Source organism: Nerophis lumbriciformis, linkage group LG20 (assembly GCF_033978685.3).
Source record: "Nerophis lumbriciformis linkage group LG20, RoL_Nlum_v2.1, whole genome shotgun sequence".
Classification (NCBI taxonomy): Eukaryota; Metazoa; Chordata; class Actinopteri; order Syngnathiformes; family Syngnathidae; genus Nerophis; species Nerophis lumbriciformis.
The window spans coordinates 11,224,704-11,238,670 of record NC_084567.2 but is presented as its reverse complement, the minus strand read 5'-3'; the positions used below and the strand labels follow the sequence as shown (position 1 = coordinate 11,238,670).

General features: G+C 38.3%; 1 protein-coding gene across 2 annotated transcripts in view; it reads left to right on the top strand.

Moving 5' to 3' along the window:
* dmrt1 (doublesex and mab-3 related transcription factor 1) overlaps positions 1-13,967 on the top strand; it is a 115,002-nt gene that overhangs the window by 36,480 nt on the left and 64,555 nt on the right. The window contains exon 4 of one of the 2 annotated variants that reach the window (XM_061980416.1): positions 11,734-11,906. In XM_061980416.1, coding sequence (XP_061836400.1) covers positions 11,734-11,906 — 173 coding nt within the window. The remainder of the gene's footprint in view (positions 1-11,733; positions 11,907-13,967) is intronic. The other variant, XM_061980415.2, reaches the window with a different exon arrangement.

Below are 13,967 nucleotides of genomic sequence, written 5' to 3'. Positions count from 1 at the left end.
TGCCTCTGGTGTTCGGGACACGCACTTGTTTCCAATCAAGAGACATGATTTAAGCCCACCTTTGCCAGTCAGTCGTCCTGGCGTCATTGCTCGTTTCAGGTCTGATTCTATAGTTATGCTGGTTATTGGTTTCATGCCACAGTTTCATGTTGTTCTATGCCATAGTTCATGTTAGTTGTTTCATGCCACAGTTTCATGTTGTTCTATGCCATTGTTCTAGTTAGTTGTTTCATGTCACAGTTTCATGTTGTTCTATGCCATTGTTCATGTTAGTTGTTTCATGCCACGGTTTCATGTTGTTCTATGCCATTGTTCATGTTAGTTGTTTCATGCCACAGTTTCATGTTGTTCTAAGCCATTGTTCATGTTCGTTGTTTCATGCCACAGTTTCATGTTGTTCTATGCCATTGTTCATGTTAGTTGTTTCATGCCACAGTTTCATGTTGTTCTATGCCATTGTTCATGTTAGTTGTTTCATGCCACAGTTTCATGTTGTTCTATGCCATTGTTCTTGTTAGTTGTTTCATGCCACAGTTTCATGTTGTTCTATGCCATTGTTCATGTTAGTTGTTTCATGCCACAGTTTCATGTTGTTCTATGCCATTGTTCATGTTAGTTGTTTCATGCCACAGTTTCATGTTGTTCTATGCCATTGTTCATGTTAGTTGTTTCATGCCACAGTTTCATGTTGTTCTATGCCATTGTTCATGTTAGTTGTTTCATGCCACAGTTTCATGTTGTTCTATGCCATTGTTCATGTTAGTTGTTTCATGCCACAGTTTCATGTTGTTCTATGCCATTGTTCATGTTAGTTGTTTCATGCCACAGTTTCATGTTGTTCTTTGCCATTGTTCATGTTAGTTGTTTCATGCCACAGTTTCATGTTGTTCTATGCCTTTGTTCATGTTAGTTGTTTCATGCCACAGTTTCATGTTGTTCTATGCCATTGTTCATGTTAGTTGTTTCATGCCACAGTTTCATGTTGTTCTATGCCATCGTTCATGTTAGTTGTTTCATGCCACAGTTTCATGTTGTTCTATGCCATCGTTCATGTTAGTTGTTTCATGCCACAGTTTCATGTTGTCCTATGCCATTGTTCATGTTAGTTGTTTCATGCCACAGTTTCATGTTGTTCTATGCCATTGTTCATGTTAGTTGTTTCATGCCCCAGTTTCATGTTGTTCTATGCCATTGTTCATATTAGTTGTTTCATGCCACAGTTTCATGTTGTTCTATGCCATTGTTCATGTTAGTTGTTTCATGCCACAGTTTCATGTTGTTCTATGCCATTGTTCATGTTAGTTGTTTCATGCCACAGTTCCATGTTGTTCTATGCCATTGTTCATGTTAGTTGTTTCATGCCACAGTTCCATGTTGTTCTATGCCATTGTTCATGTTAGTTGTTTCATGCCACAGTTTCATGTTGTTCTATGCCATTGTTCATGTTAGTTGTTTCATGCCACAGTTTCATGTTGTTCTATGCCATTGTTCATGTTAGTTGTTTCATGCCACAGTTTCATGTTGTTCTATGCCATTGTTCATGTTAGTTGTTTCATGCCACAGTTTCATGTTGATCTATGCCATTGTTCATGTTAGTTGTTTCATGCCACATTTTCATGTAGTCCTATGCCATTGTTCATGTTAGTTGTTTCATGCCACAGTTTCATGTTGTTCTATGCCATTGTTCATGTTAGTTGTTTCATGCCGCAGTTTCATGTTGTTCTATGCCATTGTTCATGTTAGTTGTTTCATGCCACAGTTTCATGTTGTTCTATGCCATCGTTCATGTTAGTTGTTTCGTGCCACAGTTTCATGTTGTTCTATGCCATTGTTCATGTTAGTTGTTTCGTGCCACAGTTTCATGTTGTTCTATGCCATTGTTCAAGTTAGTTGTTTCGTGCCACAGTTTCATGTTGTTCTATGCCATTGTTCATGTTAGTTGTTTCATGCCACAGTTTCATGTTGTTCTATGCCATTGTTCATGTTAGTTGTTTCATGCCACAGTTTCATGTTGTTCTATGCCATCGTTCATGTTAGTTGTTTCATGCCACAGTTTCATGTTGTCCTATGCCATTGTTCATGTTAGTTGTTTCATGCCACAGTTTCATGTTGTTCTATGCCATTGTTCATGTTAGTTGTTTCATGCCCCAGTTTCATGTTGTTCTATGCCATTGTTCATATTAGTTGTTTCATGCCACAGTTTCATGTTGTTCTATGCCATTGTTCATGTTAGTTGTTTCATGCCACAGTTTCATGTTGTTCTATGCCATTGTTCATGTTAGTTGTTTCATGCCACAGTTCCATGTTGTTCTATGCCATTGTTCATGTTAGTTGTTTCATGCCACAGTTCCATGTTGTTCTATGCCATTGTTCATGTTAGTTGTTTCATGCCACAGTTTCATGTTGTTCTATGCCATTGTTCATGTTAGTTGTTTCATGCCACAGTTTCATGTTGTTCTATGCCATTGTTCATGTTAGTTGTTTCATGCCACAGTTTCATGTTGTTCTATGCCATTGTTCATGTTAGTTGTTTCATGCCACAGTTTCATGTTGATCTATGCCATTGTTTATGTTAGTTGTTTCATGCCACATTTTCATGTAGTCCTATGCCATTGTTCATGTTAGTTGTTTCATGCCACAGTTTCATGTTGTTCTATGCCATTGTTCATGTTAGTTGTTTCATGCCACAGTTTCATGTTGTTCTATGCCATTGTTCATGTTAGTTGTTTCATGCCACAGTTTCATGTTGTTCTATGCCATTGTTCATGTTAGTTGTTTCATGCCGCAGTTTCATGTTGTTCTATGCCATTGTTCATGTTAGTTGTTTCATGCCGCAGTTTCATGTTGTTCTATGCCATTGTTCATGTTAGTTGTTTCATGCCACAGTTTCATGTTGTTCTATGCCATCGTTCATGTTAGTTGTTTCATGCCACAGTTTCATGTTGTTCTATGCCATTGTTCATGTTAGTTGTTTCGTGCCACAGTTTCATGTTGTTCTATGCCATTGTTCAAGTTAGTTGTTTCGTGCCACAGTTTCATGTTGTTCTATGCCATTGTTCATGTTAGTTGTTTCATGCCACAGTTTCATGTTGTTCTATGCCATTGTTCATGTTAGTTGTTTCATGCCACAGTTTCATGTTGTTCTATGCCATTGTTCTAGTTAGTTGTTTCATGCCACAGTTTCATGTTGTTCTATGCCATTGTTCATGTTAGTTGTTTCATGCCACAGTTTCATGTTGTTCTATGCCATTGTTCTATGCCACAGTTTCATGTTGTGCTATGCCATCGTTCATGTTAGTTGTTTCATGCCATAGTTTCATGTTGTTCTATGCCATTGTTCATGTTAGTTGTTTCATGCCACAGTTTCATGTTGTTCTATGCCATTGTTCATGTTAGTTGTTTCATGCCACAGTTTCATAGTTGTTCCATGCCATTGTTCATGTTAGTTGTTTCATGCCACAGTTTCATGTTGTTCTATGCCATTGTTCATGTTAGTTGTTTCATGCCACAGTTTCATGTTGTTCTATGCCATTGTTCATGTTAGTTGTTTCATGCCACAGTTTCATGTTGTTCTATGCCATTGTTCATGTTAGTTGTTTCATGCCACAGTTCCATGTTGTTCTATGCCATTGTTCATGTTAGTTGTTTCATGCCACAGTTTCATGTTGTTCTATGCCATTGTTCATGTTAGTTGTTTCATGCCACAGTCTCATGTTGTTCTATGCCATTGTTCATGTTGTTCTATGCCATTGTTCTATGCCACAGTTTCATGTTGTGCTATGCCATCGTTCATGTTAGTTGTTTCATGCCATAGTTTCATGTTGTTCTATGCCATTGTTCATGTTAGTTGTTTCATGCCACAGTTTCATGTTGTTCTATGCCATTGTTCATGTTAGTTGTTTCATGCCACAGTTTCATAGTTGTTCCATGCCATTGTTCATGTTAGTTGTTTCATGCCACAGTTTCATGTTGTTCTATGCCATTGTTCATGTTAGTTGTTTCATGCCACAGTTTCATGTTGTTCTATGCCATTGTTCATGTTAGTTGTTTCATGCCACAGTTTCATGTTGTTCTATGCCATCGTTCATGTTAGTTGTTTCATGCCACAGTTTCATGTTGTTCTATGCCATCGTTCATGTTAGTTGTTTCATGCCAGTTTCATGTTGTTCTATGCCATTGTTCATGTTAGTTGTTTCATGCCACAGTTTCATGTTGTTCTATGCCATTGTTCATGTTAGTTGTTTCATGCCCCAGTTTCATGTTGTTCTATGCCATTGTTCATATTAGTTGTTTCATGCCACAGTTTCATGTTGTTCTATGCCATTGTTCATGTTAGTTGTTTCATGCCACAGTTTCATGTTGTTCTATGCCATTGTTCATGTTAGTTGTTTCATGCCACAGTTCAATGTTGTTCTATGCCATTGTTCATGTTAGTTGTTTCATGCCACAGTTTCATGTTGTTCTATGCCATTGTTCATGTTAGTTGTTCCATGCCACAGTTTCATGTTGTTCTATGCCATTGTTCATGTTAGTTGTTTCATGCCACAGTTTCATGTTGTTCTATGCCATTGTTCATGTTAGTTGTTTCATGCCACAGTTTCATGTTGTTCTATGCCATTGTTCATGTTGTTCTATGCCATTGTTCATGTTAGTTGTTTCATGCCACAGTTTCATGTTGTTCTATGCCATTGTTCATGTTAGTTGTTTCATGCCACAGTTTCATGTTGTTCTATGCCATTGTTCATGTTAGTTGTTTCATGCCACAGTTTCATGTTGTACATCAAGCAAGAATGGGAAAGAATTCCACCTGAGAAGCTTAAAAAATGTGTCTACTCAGTTCCCAAACGTTTACTGAGTGTTGTTAAAAGGAAAGGCCATGTAACACAGTGGTGAACATGCCCTTTCCCAACTACTTTGGCACGTGTTGCAGCCATGAAATTCTAAGTTAATTATTATTTGCAAAAAAAAAAAAAAAAGTTTATGAGTTTGAACATCAAATATGTTATCTTTGTAGTGCATTCAATTGAATATGGGTTGAAAAGGATTTGCAAATCATTGTATTCCGTTTATATTTACATCTAACACAATTTCCCAACTCATATGGAAACGGGGTTTGTAAAAGTGTGTATATTGTATGTATATAATTGTGTATTGCCACAAAGACTGCAGTTTCACTTTTGCTGTCCAAAGTCGACTCAGAGAGGCAACATTTTGGCTCTTTATCGTGTGGTACATCTACCCCGCCAGTACCCACTGGCCCCACGCCGCACACTCAGTGGTGCTTGGCGGCCATGCAGGCGGCAAATGATAAACGCAATAAGGGTGATGGTGAAGAAGCTTCCAGACAGGAAGATGGTGCCTGATAAGAAGTCCGGAGCTCTCAGGGAGGTACAAACCCTCACAACTTCACCCCGCTCCCAAACAGGAGCAATATTGTCTTCCCTTTCCATTTTGGACCTTATCTTCAGTCAAATCGGAGATATATATATTTAGTAAAATCAGTAAAAGTAGCTAACAGAACGGGAGAGTTTTACTGAAAAAAGTAAAATGGCGTTTTGACAAACGTCTGGAAATTAGTTGTTTACTTTATTATCTCAGATTGTAGTTGAACAGTAAGCATATTGGTTTAACACAGTAAGAAAAAATAAAAATGTTATCCACATTTATTTTTGACTATGTTTTTATTTATTTATTGGTTGTTTTTTTCGAGGATATTTATAAATTATTTTACATTTTGTCTTTAATATAAAACGTCTAGACCAGGGGTGTCAAACTCAAATACAGAGTGGGCTGAACTGAACAAAGCCGCGGGCCGGGGTTGAACAAGTTAACCTTTTAATAGGGACCCAAACAAGTTTTGCATTGAATATTGAACAAGCAAGGCTTGTATAACTTTATATTGACATGCAAAATCCAGTTTCAAATAATACTAATAATAATTAAAAAAATATCAATGGCATATCAAATACAATTTAAATAAAAATGGAATGCCTCTTTTCTATTTGCAGCCTTCTGAGGTAAATATCAACATTAACTTTTTCCACAGGCTAATAAATTTGAAAATAAAATAATGAATAAAACAACCATTCAGGACTTTAAACTGCTCAGTTTGCAACACACTGATCTAATCTGATGTGCCCAAGCCAGATACCTGCCATCTTTTCTTGGATGCAAGTTCATTAATGTCGGGGTTTAGGCTTTGAGCTGAGGCAACTTCATTATCGAACGAAGGTGTTCATCAGTCATTATTTCTCGTAGTCCACCCGGACCACTGTCTTGGGGGCGTGCCTTAAAGGCACTGCCTTTAACGTCCTCTACGAGCTGTCGTCACGTCCGCTTTTCATCCATTCTAACAATGTGCCAGCCCAGTCACAAGATATGTGCGGCTTCTGTACGCACACACACGTGAATGCAACGCATACTTGATCAACAGCGATACAGGTTACACTGAGGGTGGCCATATAAACAACTTTAACACTGTTAGAAATATACGCCACACTGTGAATCCACACCAAACACGAACGACAAACACATTTCGGGAGAACATCCGCACCGTAACACAACATAAACACAACAGAACAAATACCCAGAACCCTTTGCAGCATTAACTCTTCCGGGACGCTACAAAATACACCCCCCGCTGTGTGAAACGTGTATTAAATGACAGGTTTTATTAAATGACAGGTTTTATTAAATGACTAAATAAAAATAATGTGCTATTTAGTGTAACGATTGTATTGGGGTGAAAGGTACCTTCAAATGCGTGATTAGGAAGTAAGAAAGTAAGTACATTTTATTTATGAAGCGCTTTTCACAGATAAAATCACAAAGCGCTGTACAAAACATAGGTGAAGTAAAACAACAATTCAATCAAAACAACAGGGGCAACATCATAAAAAGGATACAAAGTGGATTAAAATTGATAGTTAAAAGTTGCATTAACTAAAAGCTTTACTAAAAAGAGACATTTTCAAATGTTTCTTAAAAGTTTCAACACAGTCAAGATCACGGAGGGACTGGTGCAAGTTGTTCCAGAGTCTGGGTACTATAGTCTGGAATGCCAGGTCTCCACGGGTTTAAAAACACGTTTTTGGGATCTTTAGAAGACCCTGGCCTGAAGACCGGAGGCTGCGCCCTGAATAGTAGGGACATAGCAAGTCAGGGATGTACTGAGGGGCCCCACCATGCAATGCACAGAATGTCAGGACTTAAAATCTTAAACTCTATGCGGAATTTAACTGGAAGCCAATGAAGACTGGATTAAATTACATTTCCTCATTCCTTGGATTCATTCACAGGCGCAGATGCAAGGGGTGCATGAATTCCAATGGGGAGCATGTCTCGCCACAACACCGGCTGGAAAAATTGGAAATATTAACTGCTTGAAAGTAACGTGATCTCGCTTATTGGTTCTGGCTTCTGGCTCAGGGCCCGAATTTCAGTGCCCCTCCCGAAAATCTCCCGGGGCAACCATTCTCCCGAATTTCTCCCGATTTCCACCGGGACAACAATATTGGGGGCGTGCCTTAAAGGCACTGCCTTTAGCGTCCTCTCTCACCTGAAAAGGAGACTATCATATATGTCTCCGTTATCCATAGGTTTATCTATAACCCATAAAGTAGGCAGGCACGGAGCTATTTCTCAGCGTGTGTTTATTCCAGCCGGCACGTTAATACACTGACACACAACATCCGGATTCCCATCATGCATCGTTTCAAAACTACGGCAAGTAGTAATGTCCAAAAACACAACAGAGACGAAGCAGAAGAACGAAGAAGAGACATGGCGACGACGAGTAAGAAGAAGAAGTACGCCTGCAAGTTCTGAAATGATTGGAAAAAATAATTTCAGTTCATCCTGTCATGACTTGGTCCTGGGTGTTTGCTTTTCCGGTATGCAACGGAAAGTTGGCTCGGGCGAGACGGGAATGTAAATACATGATTTATTTAATATATCAAAATAACGTGCAAACGAAAAGCGCGCACAGTGGCGGAGAACAAACTATGAAACCAAAAGACTATAGCATTAATAAACAAAACTTACTTGGCATGGACTAAAAGGAGCAGCATGAACGATGGACATGAAATCAAGTGTCAGAAATGTGCAGAGCATAATTGTGGGATGTCACCAGCAAGACAAACTGAAAACAATGAACTTAAAATACTACAGACATGATTAACGAAAACAGGTGCGTGACTCAAAACGTGAAACAGGTGCGTGACGTGACAGGTGAAAACTAATGGTTGCTATGGTGACAAAACAAAAGTGCACAAAAAGTCCAAAAACAAAACCGAACATGACCAAAACAAAAACATGATCACACAGACATGACATATCCAGGACAGCTCGAAGGGGAAGTGGTATGCTGCCTGCACATTTTGTAGATCAGACTCCTCCATTGAACACACGGTGGCCGAATGGATATACTCATTCATGAACGGATTATTTATATATATATATATATATATATATATATATATATATATATATATATATATATATATATATATATATATATATATATATATATATATATATATATATACTCACCACCGGCGGAAAAGATTATCAGGACCCCTCTTCCTCCTATCCAGGAGATCGCAAAAAGCCGCTGCCTGACCAGGGCTCAGAAAATCTGCAAAGACTCCTCCCACCCACCAAGGACTGTTTTCACTGCTGGACTCTAGGAAGAGATTCCGCAGCCTCCGAAGCAGAACCTCCAGGTTCTGTAACAGCTTCTTCCCTCAAGCCGTAAGACTCTTGAACGCATCATAATAATCCCCTCAACTCCCCCCAAAATGGATTAACTCGCTGGAATAAAAAGACAATATAACATACATCCATAAACGTGGATGCATATGAAAAAGTGCAATATATTTATCTGTACAGTAATCTATTTATTTATTTATATATATTTATATATATATATATATATATATATATATTTTTTTTTAATATATATATATATTATTTATATATATTTATTTATTTATAAATGCACCTTATTGCTTTTTTATCCTGCACTACCATGAGCTAATGCAACGAAATTTCGTTCTTATTTGTACTGTAAAGTTAAAATTTGAATGACAATAAAAAGGAAGTCTAAGTCTAATATATATATATATATATATATATATATATATATATATATATATACACACCTCAACAACCCCGTCCCCCCCCCCCATCTCCCGAATTCGGAGGTCTCAAGGTTGGCAAGTATGAACAAGCGGCATTTTAAAAAGAAAAAAGCCAAAGAAAAAGCAAAACTGTGCTTGAAAATTGAAAAACTTATGTTAAAATAGACAGAAAATAGATAAAAAAAAGAGACATGCATGTCGGGAGTTATTTCTGACCCCTCCCATGGCCGTACACCCCCCCAGCCCCCCAGTCCGTCCAATCCGTGTTGGATTTTTCACAGCCTAATACAAGCGCTGAGTGTCGCTTAAATAACAGTTTATAAAGCTGTCAGCGAACTGACGGCGTGGACAACGCGGGTGACGTATTGCAGGGTGACAGAAATCAAATTCCATAAAAGTGAAATTGAAAAAGCGGCGTCGGGGCTGCTGAGTGGACGGCTCGTTTCAAAGTTTGCACCCCCCCTCCCCCCCCACACGCGAGACGTAAGACGCGAGCCCGTTTATTTATCCCCCCCGATTTGTGAAATACGACAAAGTGGACACACATCTTAGTGCGTTCACATCTCGATTATTGTTCAGTCAGGAACGAGTGTGGAGGGAATGTGTTGTGCTTTATTTGATCTGGAGATAATTCATGTTGTTTATGCTTCATGTGGGATTTCCAGCCTATTTTGTCAACTAATAAAACTCCTGTCTGTCAACGTCGACTCTGTCTATTTGTATATCTGTTTAAGTATTTATTTGACTTTTTATGAATAACATTACTTAGTTACACTTCAGGTATAGTCTGTTTTTGCCACACTATCTTCTTCATCTTTTAAATTTTCGGTGTAGTATCACCTGCAAATAATGCTAACTTTTGTGTTTGTCTATAGGGTAAAGAGTTTTGGTCATAGGATTGACCCCTGGGGTACACCGCTAGTTCTATCTTGGCATTAAGATGTATGTTATTTTAGCTTCACATGTTGCTATCTGTTTTTTTAAGTAGCTTTTCAATTTGTTTGTTAGGATATTGTGATTATTTGTATCGAATACTTTAACAACATTGGTGTTTATTTATGTTACTAATTAGTAGGGCTGAGAATCTTTGAGCACCACATAATTCGAGTCAATTCTTGGGGGCTAACGATTCGTTTCAAAACAATTCTCCAATAAAATCTAGACATTAAAATCATCCATAACGTAGATGAGCAGCTCTATTTAATTTCTACATTAGTTAAAAGAAAACTGGTTTTGATAAAAAAAAAAATTCTACCCAAACATTTAATAAAATAAACTACAATTAAGGCAAGAAAATAAACCGTACGGCAGATATGGGCATTCACACCAACAGTATGATTTTCTTGAGTGGCTGGACAGGACAGATTAGAAAAAAATAATAGTAATAATAATAAATAAATAAAAATAATAATAATAATAATAAAATAAAGAAATAATTAAATAATAATAATAGTTAAAAAAAAAAAATATATATATATTTGTTTTTAATAATAATAATAATAATGATATAATAATAATAATAAATAAAAAATGAAGACATATACATTTTTTTTTTATTATTATAAAAAAAAAAAATATATATATATATATACAAATATATATATATATATATATATATATATATATATATATATATATATATATATATATATATATATATTTTTTTTTTTTTAATTTAAATTTTTTTTAATTAAATAATAATAATAATAATAATCATACATTAAAAAATAAAGAAATCTATCTGTCTATCAGTGTTGGCCCTGCGATGAGGTGGCGACTTGTCCAGGGTGTACACCGCCTTCCGCCCGATTGTAGCTGAGATAGGCTCCAGCGCCCCCCGCGACCCCAAAGGGAATAAGCGGTAGAAAATGGATGGATGGATATATATACATATAATTTTTTTTTATTATTAAAAACTAATATATATATATATATATATATATATATATATATATATATATATATATATATATATATATATATATATATATATATATATCCATCCATCCATCTTCTTCCGCTTATCCGAGGTCGGGTCGCGGGGGCAGCAGCCTAAGCAGGGAAGCCCAGACTTCCCTCTCCCCAGCCACTTCGTCCAGCTCTTCCTGTGGGACCCCGAGGCGTTCCCAGGCCAGCCGGGAGACATAGTCTTCCCAACGTGTCCTGGGTCTTCCCCGCGGCCTCCTACCGGTCGGACGTGCCCTAAACACCTCCCTAGGGAGGCGTTTGGGTGGCATCCTAACCAGATGCCCGAACCACCTCATCTGGCTCCTCTCCATGTGGAGGAGCAGCGGTTTTACTTTGAGCTCCTCCCGGATGGCAGAGCTTCTCACCCTATCTCTAAGGGATATATATATATATATATATATATATATATATATATATATATATATATATATATATATATATATATATATATGTAATCGATTAAAAATGGTTACAAATAAATTTGAAAATCGATTGACATTGATATGGAAATGTTTGCTCTGTATCCTTACTGGCTTTCTGAGAGTATTTTGTGAGAATACAACATTTGTACTCCGCCAATAACATCCTAAAGGCATGCTTGGATGACTACTGCGTTTGTTCACAGATGCCCAACGGAGACGGCCGTCTGGCGGGCCACAACATGTCCCCCCAGTACCGCATGCACCCCTACTACCCGGCAGCCCCGTACCTCGGCCAGGGCCTGGGCGCCTCCTCCTCCATGCCGCCCTTCTTCCCCACCGAGGACAACAGCTGCTCCGAGGCCATGGCGGCCTGTAGGTGACACACGACAACAGTCCATCAGTTTGTATGTTCACAAACTGCTTACAGCGGCCCCTAGCGGTCAGGGATGGTATGTTTCTCTGTGCTGCCTTTCCATCTTTGAGTTCCCCGCATCCCCCCTCTCCTATTTGTTTTGGACTTTCACCTGACTGTTTCCTGTGAGGGTCCAAGCCGTCACGCTCCATTACAATATGACAACAGTCACAGCGGGTGGTCCCGCATTTGGTGGCATCCCCCCGTGGTTACCACTTTTTCCTTTTTTCACTCACCTGCCACAACATTAGGTACACCTGCACTAATAATAATAATAATAATAATAATAATACCCATCCAGTACACGACATGCCTTTGTATACATAATACAGTATTTGACAAACGTAAGTACAGCCCTCACATTTCAGCAAGTATTTTATAATATCTTGTCAAAGGACAATACTATAGAAAGTAAACTTAGATATACAAACCCCGTTTCCATATGAGTTGGGAAAATGAGTTAGATGTAAATATAAACGGAATACAATGATTTGCAAATCATTTTCAACCCATATTCAGTTGAATATGCTACAAAGACAACATATTTGATGTTCAAACTGATAAACTTTTTTTTTTTTTTGCAAATAATCATTAACTTTAGAATTTGATGCCAGCAACACGTGACAAAGAAGTTGGGAAAGGTGGCAATAAATACTGATAAAGTTGAGGAATGCTCATCAAACACTTATTTGGAACATCCCACAGGTGTGCAGGCTAATTGGGAACAGGTGGGTGCCATGATTGGGTATAAAAGTAGATTCCATGAAATGCTCAGTCATTCACAAACAAGGATGGGGCGAGGGTCACCACTTTGTCAACAAATGCGTGAGCAAATTGTTGAACAGTTTAAGAAAAACCTTTCTCAACCAGCTATTGCAAGGAATTTAGGGATTTCACCATCTACGGTCTGTAATATCATCAAAGAGTTCAGAGAATCTGGCGAAATCACTGCACGTAAGCAGCTAAGCCCATGACCTTCGATCCCTCAGGCTGTACTGCATCAACAAGCGACATCAGTGTGTAAAGGATATGACCACATGGGCTCAGGAACACTTCAGAAAACCACTGTCAGTAACTACAGTTGGTCGCTACATCTGTAAGTGCAAGTTAAAACTCTCCTATGCAAGGCGAAAACCGTTTATCAACAACACCCAGAAACGCCGTCGGCTTCGCTGGGCCTGAGCTCATCTAAGATGGACTGATACAAAGTGGAAAAGTGTTCTGTGGTCTGACGAGTCCACATTTCAAATTGTTTTTGGAAACTGTGGACGTCGTGTCCTCCGGACCAAAGAGGAAAAGAACCATTCGGATTGTTATAGGCGCAAAGTTGAAAAGCCAGCATGTGTGATGGTATGGGGGTGTATTAGTGGCCAAGACATGGGTAACTTACACATCTGTGAAGGCGCCATTAATGCTGAAAGGTACATACAGGTTTTGGAGCAACATATGTTGCCATCCAAGCAATGTTACCATGGACGCCCCTGCTTATTTCAGCAAGACAATGCCAAGCCACGTGTTACATCAACGTGGCTTCATAGTAAAAGAGTGCGGGTACTAGACTGGCCTGCCTGTAGTCCAGAACTGCCTCCCATTGAAAATGTGTGGCGTATTATGAAGCCTAAAACACCACAACGGAGACCCCCGGACTGTTGAACAACTTAAGCTGTACATCAAGCAAGAATGGGAAAGAATTCCACTTGAGAAGCTTAAGAAATGTGTCTCCTCAGTTCCCAAACGTTTACTGAGTGTTGTTAAAAGGAAAGGCCATGTAACACAGTGGTGAACATGGCCTTTCCCAACTACTTTGGCACGTGTTGCAGCCATGAAATTCTAAGTTAATTATTATTTGCAAAAAAGTTGAACAGTTTGAACATCAAATATGTTGTCTTTGTAGCATATTCAACTGAATATGGGTTGAAAATTATTTGCAAATCATCATATTCTGTTTATATTTACATCTAACACAATTTCCCAACTCATATGGAAACGGGGTTTGTACTTTAGAGTAGTCAGTGTACAGCTTGT